This window comes from Dendropsophus ebraccatus, chromosome 15 (genome assembly GCF_027789765.1).
Source record: "Dendropsophus ebraccatus isolate aDenEbr1 chromosome 15, aDenEbr1.pat, whole genome shotgun sequence".
Classification (NCBI taxonomy): domain Eukaryota; kingdom Metazoa; phylum Chordata; class Amphibia; order Anura; family Hylidae; genus Dendropsophus; species Dendropsophus ebraccatus.
In genome coordinates this window covers 75,047,250-75,068,941 of record NC_091468.1, presented here as the reverse complement: position 1 = coordinate 75,068,941, position 21,692 = coordinate 75,047,250, and the positions used below count along the sequence as shown (strand labels likewise).

The window sequence follows — 21,692 nt, the reverse complement described above, 5'->3', positions numbered from 1 at the left end:
GTTTCCTTATATGTAACCTATATCCATGGGGTTTCCTTATATGTAACCTATATCCCTGGAGTTTCCTTATATGTAACCTATGTCCCTGGAGTTTCCTTATATGTAACTTATATCCATGGGGTTTCCTTATATGTAACTTATATCCATGGGGTTTCCTTATATGTAACTTATATCCATGGGGTTTCCTTATATGTAACTTATATCCATAGGGTTTCCTTATATGTAACCTATGTCCCTGGAGTTTCCTTATATGTAACCTATATCCATGGGGTTTACTTATATGTAACTTATATCCATGGAGTTTCCTTATATGTAACTTATATCCATGGGGTTTACTTATATAGTAACATAGTTAATAAGGTTCAACCTAGGGAAACCCTACTGTGTTAATCCAGGGGGAAGGCAAAAACCCCTCTGAGGCAGACGACAACCGCCCCACCAGAGAGAAAATTCCTTCCCAACTCCCAATGGCAACCAGAACAATCCCTGGATTGTTTATTTATTTATTATTTCTACGGCCTAAATGCATAACCTTACATTTATCCACATTAAACTTTATTTGCTATTTCACCGCCCAAGCCTCCAGCTTCTCCAAATACCTCTATAATATGATACTATCATCCTCTGTGCTGATTACTTTACCCAGTTTAGTATCATCTGCAAAAATGGAGATTCTACTCTGTAGCCCCTCTACAAGGTTATTAATAAAAATATTAAAAAGAAGTGAACCCAACACTGACCCCTGTGGTACCCCACTAGTAACTAAAACCCAATCTGAATATGTTCCATCAATGACCACCCTCTGTTTTCTATCACACAACCAGTTACTAACCCATTTGCATATGTTTTCCCCCAGTCCCAGCATCTTCATTTTATAGACCGACCTTTCATGTGGCACAGTATCAAATGCCTTTGAAAAGTTCAGATACACAACGTCCACAGCCTCCCCAAGGTCCAGTCTATATACACAACGTCCACAGCCTCCCCCAAGTCCAGTCTATAACTTACCTCTTCATAGAAGCCAATCAGATTAGTCTGACAGGACCGATCCCTCATAAATCCATGCTGGTGCTGTGTTGTAAGATTTTTTTCATTAAGATACTCCAGTATGAACTTCCGGTTCCGGGGCGTATGGGATGGCAGCAGTGTGAGTGAGCTCCTCCACCCTCCGCTCATAATATCGCTCCCCGCTCTGACTCCTGACATTACCGGCCCTGCCGGACCACATCTCTGACTTCTCTAAGTGCCGAGGAGTCGGAGGCACCACTTCATTAAGCGGGGAAGCAGTTATACACCTCCCCATAAGCCCTCCTTCATTTACCTCACAGCTCTGTCACAGGGACACCTAAGATGGCGCCCACACCAGGTGCTGCTGCTGAGGCACACACAGAGGAAACACCTCACACACCCCAGGGCCGGACCTCTGTCACACCATAATACCAGGACTAAATAGGTCTTACAAGGCACTGGCAATCCAAGTGTCCAAGATGATATTAGATGACATAAAATCCTCTCTTGAGGCCACTATAGTTTCCTCCCCAGCAACCATACAGGGAGATATAGCAAGGCACACCTCACAGATTACTGACCTTCAGGAGAGAGTCAGCCTGCTAGAAGATGAAATACATTCTACAAACATAACTACAACAGAATATGAATGTCACAGCTTCATTACAAACAAGACTGATGATCTAGAGAACCGCTCTAGGCGCAACAATTTACGTATTATAGGTTTCCCTGAATCCATTCCAGCCATGCAATTACATGCTATATGTTCTCTAGAAATTCCCCAAGCCTTGGGTATCCCCGGTCACATTACTGTGGAAAGAGCGCACCGTGTGGGACCCCCACCAGCCAAACGACAGCAAGATGCAAATAAAGAACAGAAACCCAGACAAGTGATTGTCAAGTATCTGAATTATAAGGATAAAAACAACATTTTACAAAGCTTTAAAAAATCTACAGTTGATGTTGCAATTCGTGGCCACAAAATCCTGATGTTTAATGACTACTCCGCAGCAGTGGTTCAAAAACGGAAAGCTTTCGCACACATCTGCTCAACATGGTGAAAAATCAAATACGATTTGCTCTTCTTTATCCTGCCATACTGAAAGTTTTCAAATCTGATGGTTCAGCCTCTCTTTACAGTTCTCCTGAGAAAGCCATTTCTTCCCTTAACCCCTTAAGGTCAAAGCCTATTTTCGTTTTTGCGCTTTTGCTTATTCCATTTTAAGTTTAAAAGTCAATAGCGCTTGCATTTTTTCACCTAGAGACGTATATGAGCCCTTATTTTTTGCGAAACCAATTGTACTTTGCAATGACAGGCATTGTTTTTCCATAACATATGCTGCGAAACCGGAAAAAAATCATTTGCGCTGTCAAATTGAAAAAAAAAACGAATTTGTTTTGATTTCGTCTGGGAATTTTGCATTTACGCCGTTCGTCCTATGGTAAAACTGACTTGTTATGCATGTTCCTCAAGTCGTTCTGATTACTATGATATATAACATGTATAACTTATATTGTATCGGATGGCTTGTAAAAAATTCAAACCATTGTTAACAAATATACGTTCCTTACAATCGCTCCATTCCCAGGCTTATAGCGCTTTTATCCTTTGGTCTATGGGGCGGTGTCAGGTGTCAGTTTTTGCGCCATTATGTGTTCTTTCTATCGGTACCTTGATTGCGCATATACGACTTTTTGATCGTTTTTTATTACATTTTTTTCTGGATTTGATGCGACCAAAAATGCGCAATTTTGCACTTTGGAATTTTTTTGCGCAGACACCGTTTACCGTGCGAGATCAGGAATGTGATTAATTAATAGTTCGGGCGATTACGCGCGCGGCGATACTAAATATGTTTATTTATTTATTAATTTATATTTATAAAATGGGAAAAGGGGGGTGATTTGGACTTTTATTAGGGGAGGGGATTTTTTATTAATAAAAACACTTTTTTACTTTTTTTTTTACTGTAACTAGAAGCCCCCCTGGGGGACTTGTATATAGACAGCACTGATCACCCTGGGGGACTTGTATATACACAGCACTGATCCCCCTGGGGGACTTGTATATAGACAGCACTGATCCCCCTGGGGGACTTGTATATACACAGCACTGATCCCCCTGGGGGACTTGTATATAGACAGCACTGATCACCCGGGGGACTTGTATATAGACAGCACTGATCACCCTGGGGGACTTGTATATAGACAGCACTGATCACCCGGGGGACTTGTATATACACAGCACTGATCCCCCTGGGGGACTTGTATATACACAGCACTGATCCCCCTGGGGGACTTGTATATACACAGCACTGATCCCCCTGGGGGACTTGTATATAGACAGCACTGATCACCCGGGGGACTTGTATATAGACAGCACTGATCCCCCTGGGGGGCTTGTATATACATAGCACTGATCCCCCTGGGGGACTTGTATATAGACAGCACTGATCCCCCTGGGGGACTTGTATATACACAGCACTGATCCCCCTGGGGGACTTGTATATAGACAGCACTGATCCCCCTGGGGGACTTGTATATACACAGCACTGATCACCCTGGGGGACTTGTATATACACAGCACTGATCTCTCATAGAGATCAATGCTGTGTATATACACAGCAAAGATCCATCAGATCGGTCATAGATTGCTATGGCCTGCTGCAGGCCATAGCAATCTATTGCCGAGCCAGGATCAGCGTCATTCCGACGCTGAGGCCCGGCACGGGCAGAAGAACGGATCTCCCCCCCGCGATCGCATCGCGGGGGGGAGATCCGTCCCACTAGACACCAGGGATAGTGTGCATAAAGCCTCTAAGTGCAGCTGTCAGGTTTGACAGCTGCACTTAGAGGCTTAATTAGCCGGCGCGGCAACGGGACCCGCGCCGGCTAATAGAGGCACTGCCCGGCTGCACGTGTCAGCCGGGATCAGCGCCATATCAGATACGTCATGGGTCGCTAAGGGGTTAAAGATGTAAAGGGTCTCACTCCACCTATCCAAGACCAGCACAAGAGACGACGTTTGGATGGTCCTACTGACACGCTAGAGAAAATGGAATGATTATGAACGCCATCTCTATTCTGTTGGACGCTATGCTGCTCATTAAAACTGAGTATTTTTTCTCTATTTAGCCCTATATATGTTGACTAAATACTATATTAGGGACACCTTGTTACTACATTAATATTTTCTTTAGTCTAGGTAGTAATGCATTTGGTGGTGTGTGTGTCTGTGTGTAAGTATGTATTTATGTATATATGTGTGTGTGTGTGTGCATGTATATGTATGTATATGTATATGTGTGTGTATGTGCACGTATATGTATGTATATGTATATGTGTGTGTGTGTGCATGTATATGTATATGTGTGTGTGTGCATGTATATGTATGTATATGTATATGTGTGTGTATGTGCATGTATATGTATGTATATGTATATGTGTGTGTGTGTGCATGTTTATGTATGTATATGTATATGTGTGTGTGTGCATGTATATGTATGTATATGTATATGTGTGTGTATGTGCATGTATATGTATGTATATGTATATGTGTGTGTGTGTGCATGTATATGTATGTATATGTATATGTGTGTGTGTGCATGTATATGTATAATTCCACCTTGTATGGTTTTAGGTTTAAGTACAACTTCTTTAACCCCTTAGTGACCGCCATGCTGCCTTTTCACGGCGGCCACTAATGGGCTTTATTCCGATGCGTACGCCTTTTAACGGCGGGCGCATCGGAATAAATTACCGCCCGGCGGCGGCTGCAGGACGGGGGATCAGCGGTCAGTGTGACTGCTGACACCCTCCTGTAACTGCCTGGAGCGGAGGATTCTCCGCTCCGGGCAGTTTAACCCGTTAAATGCCGCTGTCAAACCATGACAGCGGCATCTAACGGGTCCCGGTGGATCCCGGACGGCGCCGTGGGTCACTTACGTGATCGCGATGTCCCGCGGCGCCGTCCGGTCCTCCGATGTCTCCATGGTGATCCCGGGGTCCTAATGAAGGTCCCCGGGGGTCACCATGGAGATGCCTGATGCTGACAGGGGTGGCCGCGGCTATTGCCTCTCAGCATGAGACATGATACAATACACTGCAGTACATCAGGTACTGCAATGTATTGTATCAGTGATCTAAGTATTTTACACTAGTGTACAGTAATGTACACTAGTGTAAAAGTAAAAAAAAGTGAAAAAAAATGTGCACCAAACACAACACAGCCCCCCCCCAGCCCCCCCAATAATAAAGATGCATTACATTCCCTATACCCAATAAAACGTGACATAAAAGTGATCAAAAACACAAATCCTATACATATTTGGTATTGTTACGTCCATAACAACCCAATCTATAAAACTATATCAATAATTATATCGCACGACACACGCTGTAAAAAAAAAAATTAAAAAAACAGTACTAGAATAGCTGTATTTTATCAATCCACTTTAGAAAATACGTCATAAAAGAGATCAAAAAGTCATATACATATAAAACTTGGTATCAATAGAAACTACACATCTTCCCGCAAAAAATAAGCCCAAAACCAGCTCTGTCGCGCAAAAGATAAGAACGCTATGGATCTTGCAATGCGGCGACAGGTTTTGTGGGTTTTTGCTAGGAAGATAGTTTCTATTGCGCCAAAGCGGTAATAGTTAAAAAAACCTACACAAATGTGGTATCGCCGTAACCGTAGCGACCCAGAGAATACGTGTATTATGTTATTAGTGACCGCCGATACGGATTTTTACGGCGATAACTAATGGGCTCTATACTGCTGCCATCAGCTCTTTATGGCGATGGCGCAGAATAGTGCAGCGGCGCCGGTAATGCCCGCAGCCCCCTCCTCTCAGCTATCGGAGGTCACTGAGGGGTTGGGGCAGAGTGTGGGGTCAGTCCCGGCAAGTCCCCTCACAGGCGATCGCCGTTATTACCAGTATAACAGCGGCCACCGGTAACGGCATTGCCAGCGCAGCTGAACTCTTTCATCTCTTCTCACCGTGCATCCACGGTGAGAGGAGATGAGAACATGTCCCCCCCTTCTCCAGAATTAACCCTAGTGACCTGGTCACTGACCCTCCCCTCCCAGGGGGGCCATCTGATCCAAGATGGCCGCCGCCATCTGATCCACAGACTCTGTTCACAGTGATGGATTCCTAAAAATGATCAAAGCTTCATTCTCTCCACCACCGGAGGTGACAGAGAGCATGGGGCAATGATCGGTGTCCACCCGGTGGGGTCCCAGTACAAGTGATCAGCGGTATATACTATATACCACTGATCGCTTGTTCCAAATGGTGCCGGTACTTTTTTACGCCTGTCACCAAAGTCAAGTGCCCAGATTGCCCGTAACCACCCTGGATTACCTGTAACCACCCCAGATTACCTGTCACCACCCCAGATTGCCCGTCACCACCCTAGATTGCCTGTAATCTCCCTAGATTGCCTGTAATCTCCCTAGATTGCCTGTAATCTCCCCAGATTGCCCGTATACACCCCAGATTGCCCGTATACACCCCAGATTGCCCGTATACACCCCAGATTGCCCGTATAAACCCCAGATAGCCCATAACCATCCCAGACAGCCCATAACCACCCCAGATTGCCCGTAACCACCCCAGATTGCCACAGACTGCCTGTAACTACCCCAAATTGCCTGTAACCACCCCATACAGCCAGTAAACACCCCCAGATTATCCGTAACCACCCCAGATTGCCCTGGACCACCCCAGATTGACCGTAACCACCCCAGATTGGCACAGACTGCTCGTAACCACCCCAGATTGCCCATAACCCCACCAGATTGCCTGTTGCCACCTCAGATAGCCAGTAAACACCCCAAGATTGTCCATTACCACCCCAGATAACCAGTAAACACCCACATAATGCCTGTAACTAAAATGACACTCCTTCCCTTCTGAGCCCTCCTGTGTGCCCATACAGTGGTTTATGCCCACATATGGGGTACCATTTTACTCAGGAGAACCTCCGTTACAAATTTTGGGGTGCTTTTTCTCCCCTGTTCCTAGTGAAATTGAGAAATTTCAAACTAAACAAACATGTTATTGGAAAAATTCATTTTTTTTCATTTTTACGGTCTAGTTTTGAATACTTTTCTCCAATACCTGTGGGGTCAAAATGCTCACCACACCCCAAGATGAATTCCTTGAGGGGTGTACTTTCCAAAATGGGGTGACTTTTGGAGGGGGGTTATTCTGCTAACACTACAGGGGCGCTGCAAACGCACCTGGCCCTCAGAAACTTCTTCAGAAAAATCATGCACTGAAAATGCTAATTGGCGCTCCCTTCCTTCTGAGCCCCGCTGTGTGCCCATACAGTGGTTTACGCCCCCATATGGGGTACCGTTCTACTCAGGAGAACCTGCGTTACATATATTGGGGTGAGTTTTCTCCCCTGTTCCTCGTGAAAATGAGAAATTTCAAACTAAACAAACATGTTATTGGAAAAATTCTATTTTTTCATTTTTACTGTCTTCTTTTGAATACTTTCCTCTAATACCTGTGGGGTCAAAATGGTCACCAAACCCCAAGATGTATTCTTTGATGGGTGTACTTTCCAAAATGGGGTGACTTTGGGGGGATTCTATTCTGCTGACACTACAGGGGCTCTGCAAACGCACCTGGCGCTCAGAAACTTCTTCAGAAAAATCTGCACTGAAAATGCTAATTGGCGCTCCTTCCCTTCTGAGCCCCGCTGTGTGCCCATATAGTGGTTTATGCCCACATATGGGGTACCGTTCTACTCAGGAGAACCTGCATTACAAAATTTGGGGTGCATTTTCTCTCATGTTTATTATGAAAATGAGATACTATAATCTTAACAAATATATTATTGGAAAATTTCTATTTTCCATTTTTTTCCGGCCTAATTGTGATTACTTTCCTCCAGCCCGTGTAGGGTTAAAATGCTCATTATACCCCTAGATTAATTCTTTTAGGTGTCTAGTTTCCAAAATGGGGTCACTTATGGGGGTTTCCAGTATACAAGCCTCCTAAATCAACTTAAAAAAAGAACTGGTCCCTAAAAAAAATCAGTTTTGGAAATTTCATGAAAATTTGATAATTTGCTGATACATTTCTAAGCCCCGTAACACCCTAAAAAATTTAAACATGTTTACGAAATGAAGCCAGAATAAAGAGGACATATTGATAATGTGACTTACTAACTAATTTTTGTCATGTGACTTTCTTGTTTTAGAAGCAAAGAATTTAAAAGTTCGTAAAGTGCAAAATTTTCAAAATTTTCATGATATTTTGATGTTTTTCACAAAAAACACACAAGACAGTGACCAAATTTTGCCACTAACATAAAGTGCCATATGTTACGAAAAAACAATCTCAGAATGGCTAGCATACATTAAAGCATCACTGAGCTATAAGCGCATAAAGTGAGACAGGTCAGATTTTGAAAAATGAGCCTGGTCATTAAGACCCAAATAGGCTTGGTCCCTAAGGGGTTAAGTACTAATCATTATATACTGGCTCTCCCTTTTATTTTATTTTATTTATTTGCTTCCCTGTGACAACTCACACATTTCTCAGGAGGGTAGGGATGTGTATGTCTTTAATTTTAATATATACTCATTTAGTGGAGCGGAGGTTGATGTGACCTCTCCACCAGTTATTTCTTTCTCTTTATTTCTTCTCCATAATGCGGAGTTTGCGAATGCTCCGAACATTGGACAATACGAAAAAAGTGAAGTCCACATCTCACTTTATTCGCTTAGTTTATATTGTTATCTGTTTTATTCTTAGGTATATCACCTTTAGTTTGTCTGAATATGCTACATGCTATCCTCTCTTTCTGCCTGAAAGGGTTACCCACTATGTTATTGTGCTTCCAGGGTCTCTTCTTAACACCTCCTCTTCTATTAATATTGTATGAAATTAATCACTTGGAATGTTAAGGGACTACGTTCCCCATCTAAGAGGACTTCTATACTGAAACACCTTAAGAGACTTAGGGCCGATATAGTATTATTGCAAGAAACACATTTAACTGAATTGGATTATTTCAGACTCAAACGTTTTCGGGTGGGTGCAGTTTATGGTTCACCAGCTATTAACCGTAAAGGCGGGGTAGTTATTCTTACACATAAAAATTTAGCCTGTACGGTATTATCTCAATATGAAGATGATGAAGGCAGGATATGTCATCTTCTTATTGACACTCCAGCGGGCAAATATAGCATATATAACGTCTATGGTCCCAACACTCAGAGACCTGATTTTTTTAAAAAATTGGAAAACCTCATTCTGCAAGATGACAATAATCTTAAAATAGTTGGTGGAGACCTAAATACTGTTCTAATACAACTGAAGATAAGACCCCTACTGTATATACTTCATCAGATAATATTTTATCCAACTTCCTTAATTCTACCTCCCTATCTGATTCTTGGCGTCATCTACACCCAGATGGTAGAGAACACTCTTTACTCTCACTCCCAAACGGCCTGGTCAAGAATAGACCACTGTTTAGTGTCACCGGACTCTCTTGGCAGAGTAGAAGACTCTGAAATTCATGATATAGTCATTTCGGATCACTCCCCTGTTAGTTTACAATTAAGAGATATTTTTCAGAAGGGATCCGATATTATTTGGAGATTTCCTTCTCATTTAGCTAATGATGAATCATTTATCAAACTATTAAAGAAATGGTGGTCAGACTTTTATTCTAACAATGCTGAACATACACAATCCCCAATACTTTTCTGGGAGACTGCAAAAGCCGTTCTAAGGGGCCAAATCATTTCTTATGTGGCTGCCCAGAAACGTGAAGCACGTAAAAACTATCTCCAACTTTCCCAAGATCTGCGCTCTACATACACTCTTTTCCTGTCTTCCCCTACAGATGACAATACATCTAAATGGACAGCAGCTAGACAAGCTTTCCAAATTGCACAGGAAAAACTCAATGCTATATATAGAGATCAATACATATCCCGTTTATTCCGCTATGGTAATAAATCAGGGAAAATGTTAGCTAACCTTGCTAAAGGACGTAGACCTACTACACATATCCCTGCTCTCAAAGATACAGCGGGTAATATACAAAAAGATCCTAAAATCATATCACAACTTTTACAACAATTTTACCGCTCACTATATTCCAAAGATAGGCTTGATCTGGCTGCTGGTAAGAACTTTCTAGAGTCATTAACTCTACCGTCTCTTGATTCTCTCAACGCCCCAGTCACATTGGAGGAAATTACTGCCACTATCTCTACACTTAAAAATAACAAAGCTCCAGGCCCTGACGACTATAGTGCGGAATTTTATAAATCTATGTCTTCTGTCATCTCCCCCACCCTTCTTTCTACTTCCCAAACTATTCTGACTGACCATCACATGCTTCCCTCGGGAGATACTGCATATATCAAAATACTACACAAACAGGGGAAGGATCCGACATCTCCTAATTCGTACAGGCCAATCTCTTTAATAAATGTAGACCTAAAATTGTTGGCAAATATTATGACCAATAGATTGGCAGACATCCTACCATCACTAATAGGCAGCCATCAAGTTGGCTTTATAAAAGGACGTTCTGGTGTCACTAATATAAGAACGGTACTAGCGGCCCAGTCTGGTGTCCAATCTGGGGGTCGTTCCAGCCACTCTCCAGGTCTGTTGGCAATTGACGCCGAAAAGGCTTTTGATAATATCAGCTGGGAGTGGCTGGACATGACCTTAACAAAATTTGGTATCACAGGTCAATTCAAAGATTTTATTTCCACAATATACACATCTCCGAAAGCTAGAATTCATACCGCGGGTTTCCTTTTAGATAGCTTTCCCTTACAAAAAGGTACCAGACAGGGTTTCCCCCTATCCCCTCTATTGTTCTATTTGGCGATGGAGCAGATATCTTATTTCTTCTGACTTTTTCTCAGGCATACGGGTTGGTTCCCAAATCATCAAAGTTACATGCTTTGCTGATGATACTTTAATATATTTAAAATACCCAGATCTACATGTTCCGGCAGTATTAGATGCCTTAAAATTTTTTGGTTCCTTCTCTGGGTATAGAATCAATATACATAAAAGTCAACTTCTTTACCTAACTCCACATAAGAGGTCTACTTCGGGTCCTGCGGGGGTCTCCATCGCTAAATCCTATATTACTTATCTTGGAATCCAGATTGGCAGAACTCCCTCCTCACTATATTCCCTGAACTATCGCCCTATAATTAAGAGAATAAAACAGGATCTCCAGAGATGGGAATCTCTACCATTGTCAATTCTAGGCCGTACCCACTTAATCAAAATGATGTGTTTTGGAAAACTGTTCTATCCAATGCAAACAATACCCCTTTTACTCCAACATTCTGACGTTTCCCTACTCCAATCATATTTCACTAAATTTATTTGGCAATCAAAGAGACCTCGTATTGCCTATTCCACTCTCTGTCTCCCTACTCCTAAAGGTGGCGCTCAATGCCCAGATATTAGATTATATAATTTAGCCGCTCTTTCGCCATGCTAAAGATTGGATTATGGACACGTCATATTTCTCCAATATTTTAATTGAGAAAGCTTAGCAGCACCTTGGCCTTTACCCACCCTGCTGCATGCTAAATTACCAGGACTCCCCCCAGAAATTAAGAGAAGTGTTATCTTTAAAGACACCATTGCCACATGGAAGGTGATACGAAAATCGAAAAGATCGAAAAGATTTCCTCTGTGGCATTCACCACTTTACCCACCTGACCCACCTTGGACTACTCGGAGTGGCAGAGTGCACATGTTTCTTCTGTTGGGGATCTGCTGGATACTAATTCCAACACTTTCTTATCATGGGATATCGTCAGAACACGATTTAAATTGTCTTCATTTAATTTACCTCAATACGATTCTATAATTGAATTTCTTACTTCCAGAGTGCGGAACATAGCAGAAGCAGAAAGTGATATAGAATTTGATAATCTATTCCCAACACCACCGGTTCATAATTCTTTATCACATACATATGGAGAACTTAGATCACGCTCTCAAAAGAATTTATCTAGACAAATTTTTTTCAAAAAATGGTCCTCCGTAATTTTTTCAGAGGATCTGACCCAACAAATATTGAGAGGATCTCAACTAGTGCATTCTGCCACTCCCAATGTGGTTCTACGTGAAATACATCTCCGCTTTACACAAGGCTATATATGCCTTTAATATTCCTTTTTCCAACTCCCACACTGCTCACATAAACAGTTGCCCGAAATGTTCCCTTCCTAAAGCAGACTTGTGTCATTGTGCCTGGGCCTGCACGCGAGTCTGTGCGGCTCCATCTTCTGTCCACTTGGGGCCATGCCATACCACTTCTCCCTCTTATCTTTTTCATTTTATTGATATAGACTCTTACTACTCCCTCTCCTAAATTACTTACTTCTAAAGGAATTCATGTAACTCTATTAGTTTCCCTGAAATGTTTATTAAGACCCTGGATACTGGATACTCTACCAGACATTTCTCAGGTAATCTCCGCTCTGATCTTTCATTGGGAACTTTTGGATGTGTTGCGCACCAAAGAAAAATCAACAAAAACATTTATGTCCAAATAGACACAATTTCTAATTCATGATTTTACTATAGAAGAGAGAGACTCTGTCATTAATCAATGTAAGGACACTGATTGGTATTGCATGGCCGCCCAAAGGGAACTCTGGGAGCACTCCGAATATCTTACGCTTTTCCCTTTCTCTGTTACAGACAATTGTCTCCATTCTATTGGTAGCATATTTGAATATCTGACATCTATACCATGTTTTAAGGTAATATTATAGGTTACTGTTTTTCTACCTATGTTTTTGGTAAGACTACGTTGTATTGTATATGATAATATGTCTTTTAAGGTTATTAAAAAGGCTCATTGTATCTGTATGATATTGTAAACATACAATCCTTTGTTGCCTGTGAGCCACTTTCTTTTTGAATATGTAATGAATTTTCAATATGTATGTTCAAATATTATATAAGCCACTAATAAAATATCGTTTAAAAAAAAAAGATACTCCAGTATACTGTAGCATCTCTTACAAACCCCTCAATTACTTTACCCACTATAGATGTTAGAGTTATGGGCCTGTAGTTTCCAGGATCACTCTTTGACCCCCTACTTGAATATTGGTTAGAGATGAGCGAATTTGCTGAAGTTCAGGTTCGTATGAACCTGAACTATCTGCTTCTGACTGCCACTGTATGCAGCCTCCGTGAACAGGGTGGATACAGCCAGAGAACCGCCTGGAAAACTGGGATACAGCCATAGTTGTAGGCTGTATCCCAGTTTTCTAGGCGGTCCTCCGGCTGTATCCACCCTGTTCACGGAGGCTGCAGACAGCGGCAGTCAGAAGCCGATAGTTCAGGTTCATACAAACCCGAACTTCGGCAAATTCGCTCATCTCTAATGCTGGTACCACATTAGCTATGCGCCAGTCCTGTGGAACAATCCCTGTCATTATAGAATCTTTAAATATTAGGAATAAGGGTCTGTCTAACACAGTACTTAATGCTTGCTAAACTCTAGGATGGATACCTTCTGGACCCGGTGACTTATGGATTTTAAGTCGTCGCTCCACTTTTTGTTGTGTTAGGCAGGTGAGATTTATGGGAGGATTTACATTATCCCTGTCATCTGTTATGGGGTTCTCCTCTGTGAATACAGTAGAGAAGAATGTATTTAGTAGATCGGCCTTTTCCTTATCCTCCTCCACCATTACACCCCAGTTATTTTTGAGGGGAACAACATTTTCAGTTTTAAGTCTTTTGTTATTTGTATAGGTGAAGAACATTTTGGGATTCCTATTACTTTCTGTGGCTATCCTTCTTTCTGTTGCTTCTTTTATTTGTTTTTTTTTACACATTCTATTCTTCTGTCTATAGTTGCTCAATGCTTCCCCACTACCTTCTTGTTTTAGTAGTCTGACTGCTTGTTTCTTACCATGTATTGCACTCTTAACTGCTGTAGTTAACCACATTGGATTTCTCCTATTTCTACTACTTTTATTCCCATATGGTATGTGTCATTCACACAATCTACCCAAGGATCCTTAAATATGTCCCATTTCTCTTGTGTACTTTTATTTCTGAAAGCATTGTCCCAGTCTATGTCCCCGGGGTCCTCTCTTATATCTCAGGGCAGTGTCCCAGTCTATGTCCCCGGGGTCCTCTCTTATATCTCAGGGCAGTGTCCCAGTCTATGTCCCCGGGGTCCTCTCTTATATCTCAGGGCAGTGTCCCCCCAGTCTATGTCCCCGGGGTCCTCTCTTATATCTCAGGGCAGTGTCCCAGTCTATGTCCCCGGGGTCCTCTCTTATATCTCAGGGCAGTGTCCCAGTCTATATCCCCGGGGTCCTCTCTTATATCTCAGGGCAGTGTCCCAGTCTATGTCCCCGGGGTCCTCTCTTATATCTCAGGGCAGTGTCCCAGTCTATGTCCCCGGGGTCCTCTCCTATATCTCAGGGCAGTGTCCCCCCAGTCTATGTCCCCGGGGTCCTCTCTTATATCTCAGGGCAGTGTCCCAGTCTATGTCCCCGGGGTCCTCTCTTATATCTCAGGGCAGTGTCCCCCCAGTCTATGTCCCTGGGGTCCTCTCTTATATCTCAGGGCAGTGTTCCCCCAGTCTATGTCCCCGGGGTCCTCTCTTATATCTCAGGGCAGTGTCCCCCCAGTCTATGTCCCCGGGGTCCTCTCTTATATCTCAGGGCAGTGTCCCAGTCTATGTCCCCGGGGTCCTCTCTTATATCTCAGGGAAGTGTCCCCCCAGTCTATGTCCCCGGGGTCCTCTCTTATATCTCAGGGCAGTGTCCCCCCAGTCTATGTCCCTGGGGTCCTCTCTTATATCTCAGGGCAGTGTCCCAGTCTATGTCCCCGGGGTCCTCTCTTATATCTCAGGGCAGTGTCCCCCCAGTCTATGTCCCCGGGGTCCTCTCTTATATCTCAGGGCAGTGTCCCCCCAGTCTATGCCACTGGGGGCCTCTCTTATATCTCAGGGAAGTGTCCCCCCAGTCTATGTTCCCGGGGTCCTCTCTTATATCTCAGGGCAGTGTCCCCCCAGTCTATGTCCCCGGGGTCCTCTCTTATATCTCAGGGCAGTGTCCCCCCAGTCTATGTCCCCGGGGTCCTCTCTTATATCTCAGGGCAGTGTCCCCCCAGTCTATGTCCCTGGGGTCCTCTCTTATATCTCAGGGCAGTGTCCCAGTCTATGTCCCCGGGGTCCTCTCTTATATCTCAGGGCAGTGTCCCCCCAGTCTATGTCCCCGGGGTCCTCTCTTATATCTCAGGGCAGTGTCCCCCCCAGTCTATGCCACTGGGGGCCTCTCTTATCTCTCAGGGAAGTGTCCCCCCAGTCTATGTTCCCGGGGTCCTCTCTTATATCTCAGGGCAGTGTCCCCCCAGTCTATGTCCCCGGGGTCCTCTCTTATATCTCAGGGCAGTGTCCCCCCAGTCTATGTCCCCGGGGTCCTCTCTTATATCTCAGGGCAGTGTCCCCCCAGTCTATGTCCCTGGGGTCCTCTCTTATATCTCAGGGCAGTGTCCCAGTCTATGTCCCCGGGGTCCTCTCTTATATCTCAGGGCAGTGTCCCCCCAGTCTATGTCCCCGGGGTCCTCTCTTATATCTCAGGGCAGTGTCCCCCCAGTCTATGCCACTGGGGGCCTCTCTTATATCTCAGGGAAGTGTCCCCCCAGTCTATGTTCCCGGGGTCCTCTCTTATATCTCAGGGCAGTGTCCCCCCAGTCTATGTCCCCGGGGTCCTCTCTTATATCTCAGGGCAGTGTCCCCCCAGTCTATGTCCCCGGGGTCCTCTCTTATATCTCAGGGCAGTGTCCCCCCAGTCTATGTCCCCAAGGTCCTCTCTTAGTTTTTGGAAATTAGCCTTCCTGAAATTTAATGTTTTCGTAGCCCCTCTACTAAGCATTTTATTGAAGGATAATTGAAAAATTATTATGTTGTGGTCACTATTACCTTGGTGACCCCCCCCCCCCCCCCACCTCTATTTTTGATACACTGATCTTAACCAATAGGCCAGACAGAATATCAGTGTAACTTATATTCCTGGAGTTTCTTTAGATGTAACTTATATCCATGGGGTTTCCTTATATGTAACTTATATCCATGGGGTTTCCTTATATGTAACTTATATCCATGGGGTTTCCTTAGATGTAACTTATATCCATGGGGTTTCCTTATATGTAACTTATATCCATGGGGTTTCCTTAGATGTAACTTATATCCATGGGGTTTCCTTATATGTAACTTATATCCATGGGGTTTCCTTAGATGTAACTTATGTCTATGGGGTTTCTTTATATGTAACTTATGTCTATGGGGTTTCTTTATATGTAACTTATATCCATGGGGTTTCCTTATATGTAACTTATATCCATGGGGTTTCCTTATATGTAACTTATATCCATGGGGTTTCCTTAGATGTAACTTATATCCATGGAGTTTCCTTATATGTAACTTATATCCATGGGGTTTCCTTATATGTAACTTATATCCATGGGGTTTCCTTATATGTAACTTATGTCCATAGGGTTTCCTTAGATGTAACTTATATCCATCGGGTTTCTTTATATGTAACTTATATCCATGGGGTTTTCTTATATGTAACTTATATCCATGGGGTTTCTTTATATGTAACTTATGTCTATGGGGTTTCTTTATATGTAACTTATGTCTATGGGGTTTCTTTATATGTAACTTATATCCATGGAGTTTCCTTAGATGTAACTTATATCCATGGGGTTTTCTTATATGTAACTTATGTCTATGGGGTTTCTTTATATGTAACTTATATCCATGGGGTTTTCTTATATGTAACTTATATCCATGGGGTTTCCTTAGATGTAACTTATATCCATGGGGTTTCCTTATATGTAACTTATATCCATGGGGTTTCCTTAGATGTAACCTATATCCATGGGGTTTCCTTATATGTAACTTATATCCATGGGGTTTCCTTATATGTAACTTATGTCCATGGGGTTTCCTTATATGTAACTTATATCCATGGGGTTTTCTTGTATGTAACTTATGTCCATGGGGGTTTCCTTATATGTAACTTATATCCATGGGGTTTCCTTATATGTAACTTATGTCCATGGGGTTTCCTTATATGTAACTTATATCCATGGGGTTTTCTTGTATGTAACTTATGTCCATGGGGGTTTCCTTATATGTAACTTATATCCATGGGGTTTTCTTATATGTAACTTATATCCATGGAGTTTCCTTATATGTAACCTATATCCATGGGGTTTCCTTATATGTAACTTATATCCATGGGGTTTCCTTATATGTAACTTATATTCCTGGGGTTTCCTTATATGTAACTTATATCCATGGGGTTTCCTTAGATGTAACTTATATCCATGGAGTTTCCTTATATGTAACTTATGTCCATGGAGTTTCCTTATATGTAACTTATGTCCATGGGGTTTCCTTATATGTAACTTATGTCCATGGGGGTTTCCTTATATGTAACTTATATCCATGGGGTTTTCTTATATGTAACTTATATCCATGGGGTTTCCTTATATGTAACTTATGTCCATGGGGTTTCCTTATATGTAACCTATATCCATGGGGTTTTCCTTATATGTAACTTATATCCATGGGGTTTCCTTATATGTAACTTATGTCCATGGGGTTTCCTTATATGTAACTTATATCCATGGGGTTTCCTTATATGTAACTTATATCCATGGGGTTTCCTTAGATGTAACTTATATCCATGGGGTTTCCTTAGATGTAACTTATATCCATGGGGTTTCCTTATATGTAACTTATATCCATGGGGTTTCCTTATATGTAACTTATATCCATGGGGTTTCCTTAGATGTAACTTATATCCATGGGGTTTCCTTAGATGTAACTTATATCCATGGGGTTTCCTTATATGTAACTTATGTCCATGGGGTTTCCTTATATGTAACTTATATCCATGGAGTTTTCTTATATGTAACTTATATCCATGGGGTTTCCTTATATGTAACCTATATCCATAGGGTTTCCTTATATGTAACTTATATCCATGGGGTTTCCTTATATGTAACTTATATCCATGGGGGTTTCCTTATATGTAACTTATATCCATGGAGTTTCCTTATATGTAACTTATATCCATGGGGTTTCCTTATATGTAACTTATATCCATGGAGTTTCCTTATATGTAACTTATATCCATGGGGTTTCCTTAGATGTAACTTATATCCATGGAGTTTTCTTAGATGTAACTTATATCCATGGAGTTTTCTTATATGTAACTTATATCCATGGGGTTTCCTTAGATGTAACTTATGTCCATGGGGTTTTCTTATATGTAACTTATATCCATGGGGTTTCCTTATATGTAACTTATATCCATGGGGTTTCCTTAGATGTAACTTATATCCATGGGGTTTCCTTATATGTAACTTATATCCATGGAGTTTCCTTATATGTAACTTATATCCATGGGGTTTCCTTAGATGTAACTTATATCCATGGGGTTTCCTTATATGTAACCTATATCCCTGGAGTTTCCTTAGATGTAACTTATATCCATGGGGTTTCTTTATATGTAACTTATGTCTATGGGGTTTCCTTATATGTAACCTATGTCCCTGGAGTTTCCTTATATGTAACTTATGTCCATGGGGGTTTCCTTATATGTAACCTATGTCCCTGGAGTTTCCTTATATGTAACTTATATTCCTGGAGTTTCCTTATATGTAACTTATATCCATGGGGTTTCCTTATATGTAACCTATGTCCCTGGAGTTTCTTTATATGTAACCTATATCCATGGGGTTTCCTTATATGTAACCTATATCCATGGGGTTTCCTTATATGTAACTTATATTCCTGGAGTTTCCTTATATGTAACTTATATCCATGGGGTTTCCTTAGATGTAACCTATATCCATGGGGTTTCCTTATATGTAACTTATATCCATGGGGTTTCCTTAGATGTAACTTATATCCCTGGGGTTTCCTTATATGTAACTTATATCCATGGGGTTTCCTTATATGTAACTTATATCCCTGGGGTTTCCTTATATGTAACTTATGTCTATGGGGGTTTCCTTATAAATAACTTATAATCATAGGGGTTTCCTTTTATGTAACTTATATTCAGGGGGGTTTCATTGAGCATCTTTTGTTTTTACAGGGATAAAGTTATTTGAAGGGGTCTGTAAATTTTTGTGCAATCATAATTTTTGCATCGATCACTTGCTCAAAACTTTTTGACTTTTAGGCTTTCTGAGTACCAAATGTGTGTAACAGCCCAATATCTTCTATTTACAGCTTATTATTAGCAAGTGCTGCTTATTATGGTCTTTTCTGACAGACATACAAGTAGAGAAGCTGCAAATAATCATCCAGCCGTATGCGACTATCGCTGATTTACGGTAACATTACACAAACCGGCATACACAATATGCTGCCCGACCAACACTAGCCTTGGAAGAAGTCCATACATACTATGCTGCCCGACCAACACTAGCCTTGGAAGAAGTCCATACATAATACGCTGCCCGACCATCACTAGCCTTGTAAGACACATACTATGCTGCCCAACCATCACTAGCCTTGTAAGAAGTCCATACATACTATGCTGCCCGAAGATCACTAGCCTTGTAAGAAGTCCATACATACTATGCTGCCCGACCATCACTAGCCTTGTAAGAAGTCCATACATAATACGCTGCCCGACCATCACTAGCCTTGTAAGAAGTCCATACATACTATGCTGCCCGACCATCACTAGCCTTGTAAGAAGTCCATACATAATACGCTGCCCGAAGATCACTAGCCTTGTAAGAAGTCCATACATAATACGCTGCCCGACCATCACTAGCCTTGTAAGAAGTCCATACATACTATGCTGCCCGACCATCACTAGCCTTGTAAGAAGTCCATACATACTATGCTGCCCGACCATCACTAGCCTTGTAAGAAGTCCATACATAATACGCTGCCCGACCATCACTAGCCTTGTAAGAAGTCCATACATAATACGCTGCCCGACCATCACTAGCCTTGTAAGAAGTCCATACATACTATGCTGCCCGACCATCACTAGCCTTGTAAGAAGTCCATTCATACTTATGTGTCATTTATAGGCAAAACTCTCTCACCTTGAAGTCCATTAGATAAAGTGAGAGAAGATGCTGGGACACTTGAAGACGTCCTGGACGCTTCATCTGCTCTTCCTTTTCTTTTGTTCTGGGCTTTGATCAGCTCATTGGTCCAGTCCGCAGATCGGCTCGTGTTCAGACCAGTAGTGGCCGGGCACTTTCTAAGCCCTGTACTCCCTCTTGGTAAGAACTGACCCATAGAAGAAGCTTTTTCCTCCCTTGTGGCTGTGTGTATATGGGCAGGAGGGAAGCTCTGCACAGTGGCCTCTCCTGTAAGCTCCTCTCTACACATGGTGGCAGTACTTTTGCAAGGTAAATCACCTGTCTCTTCTTTTTGACCTGTGTCCCCCCCTGCCCTAATGGATGGTTCCTCCCTGTCACCTGTGTCCCCCCCTGCCCTGATGGGTGGCTCCTCAATGTCACCTGTGTCCCCCCCTGCCCTGATGGGTGGCTCCTCAATGTCACCTGTGTCTCGCCCTGCCCTGATGGATGGCTCCTCCCTGTCACCTGTGTCCCCCCTTGCCCTGATGGATGGTTCCTCCCTGCAGGTGTCCCCCCCTGGCCTGATGGGTGGTTCCTCCCTGTCACCTGTGTCCCCCCCTGTCCTGATGGGTGGTTCCTCCCTGCAGGTGTCCCCCCCTGGCCTGATGGGTGGTTCCTCCCTGTCACTTGTGTCCCCCCCTGGCCTGATGGGTGGTTCCTCCCTGCAGGTGTCCCCCCCTGGCCTAATGGGTGGTTCCTCCCTGTCACCTGTGTCCCCCCTTGCCCTGATGGATGGTTCCTCCCTTTCACCTGTTTCCTCCCCTGCCCTGATGGGTGGTTCCTTCCTGTCACCTGTGTCCCCCCCTGTCCTGATGGGTGGTTCCTCCCTTTCACCTGTTTCCTCCCCTGCCCTGATGGGTGGTTCCTTCCTGTCACCTGTGTCCCCCCCTGTCCTGATGGGTGGTTCCTCCCTTTCACCTGTTTCCTCCCCTGCCCTGATGGGTGGTTCCTCCCTGTCACCTGTGTCCCCCCCTGCCCTGATGGGTGGTTCCTCCCTGTCACCTGTGTCCCCCCCTGGCCTGATGGGTGGTTCCTCCCTGCAGGTGTCCCCCCCTGGCCTGATGGGTGGTTCCTCCCTGTCACCTGTGTCCCCCCCTGGCCTGATGGGTGGTTCCTCCCTGTCACCTGTGTCCCCCCCTGCCCTGATGGGTGGTTCCTCCCTGCAGGTGTCCCCCCCTGGCCTGATGGGTGGTTCCTCCCTGTCACCTGTGTCCCCCCCTGCCCTGATGGGTGGTTCCTCCCTGCAGGTGTCCCCCCCTGGCCTGATGGGTGGTTCCTCCCTGTCACCTGTGTCCCCCCCTGGCCTGATGGGTGGTTCCTCCCTGCAGGTGCCCCCCCCTGGCCTGATGGGTGGTTCCTCCCTGTCACCTGTGTCCCCCCCTGCCCTGATGGGTGGTTCCTCCCTGCAGGTGCCCCCCTGCCTTGGCATGGCTTCCTCTGCATTGATAGGTGCACTGTCTTCCTTCTCACATAAGGGGGCGCTCTCCCTATTAGATC

The 21,692-nt window shown here is 43.4% G+C and overlaps 1 protein-coding gene across 1 annotated transcript in view; it reads right to left on the bottom strand.

The window, feature by feature from the left end:
* LOC138774040 (formin-2-like) overlaps window positions 1-21,355 on the bottom strand; it is a 70,960-nt gene extending 49,605 nt beyond the window's left edge. The window contains exon 1 of the mRNA XM_069954585.1: window positions 20,154-21,355. Within this exon, the coding sequence (XP_069810686.1) occupies window positions 20,154-20,445 (292 nt within the window). The 5' untranslated portion in view covers window positions 20,446-21,355. The remainder of the gene's footprint in view (window positions 1-20,153) is intronic.
* Window positions 21,356-21,692: the final 337 nt, after the last annotated feature.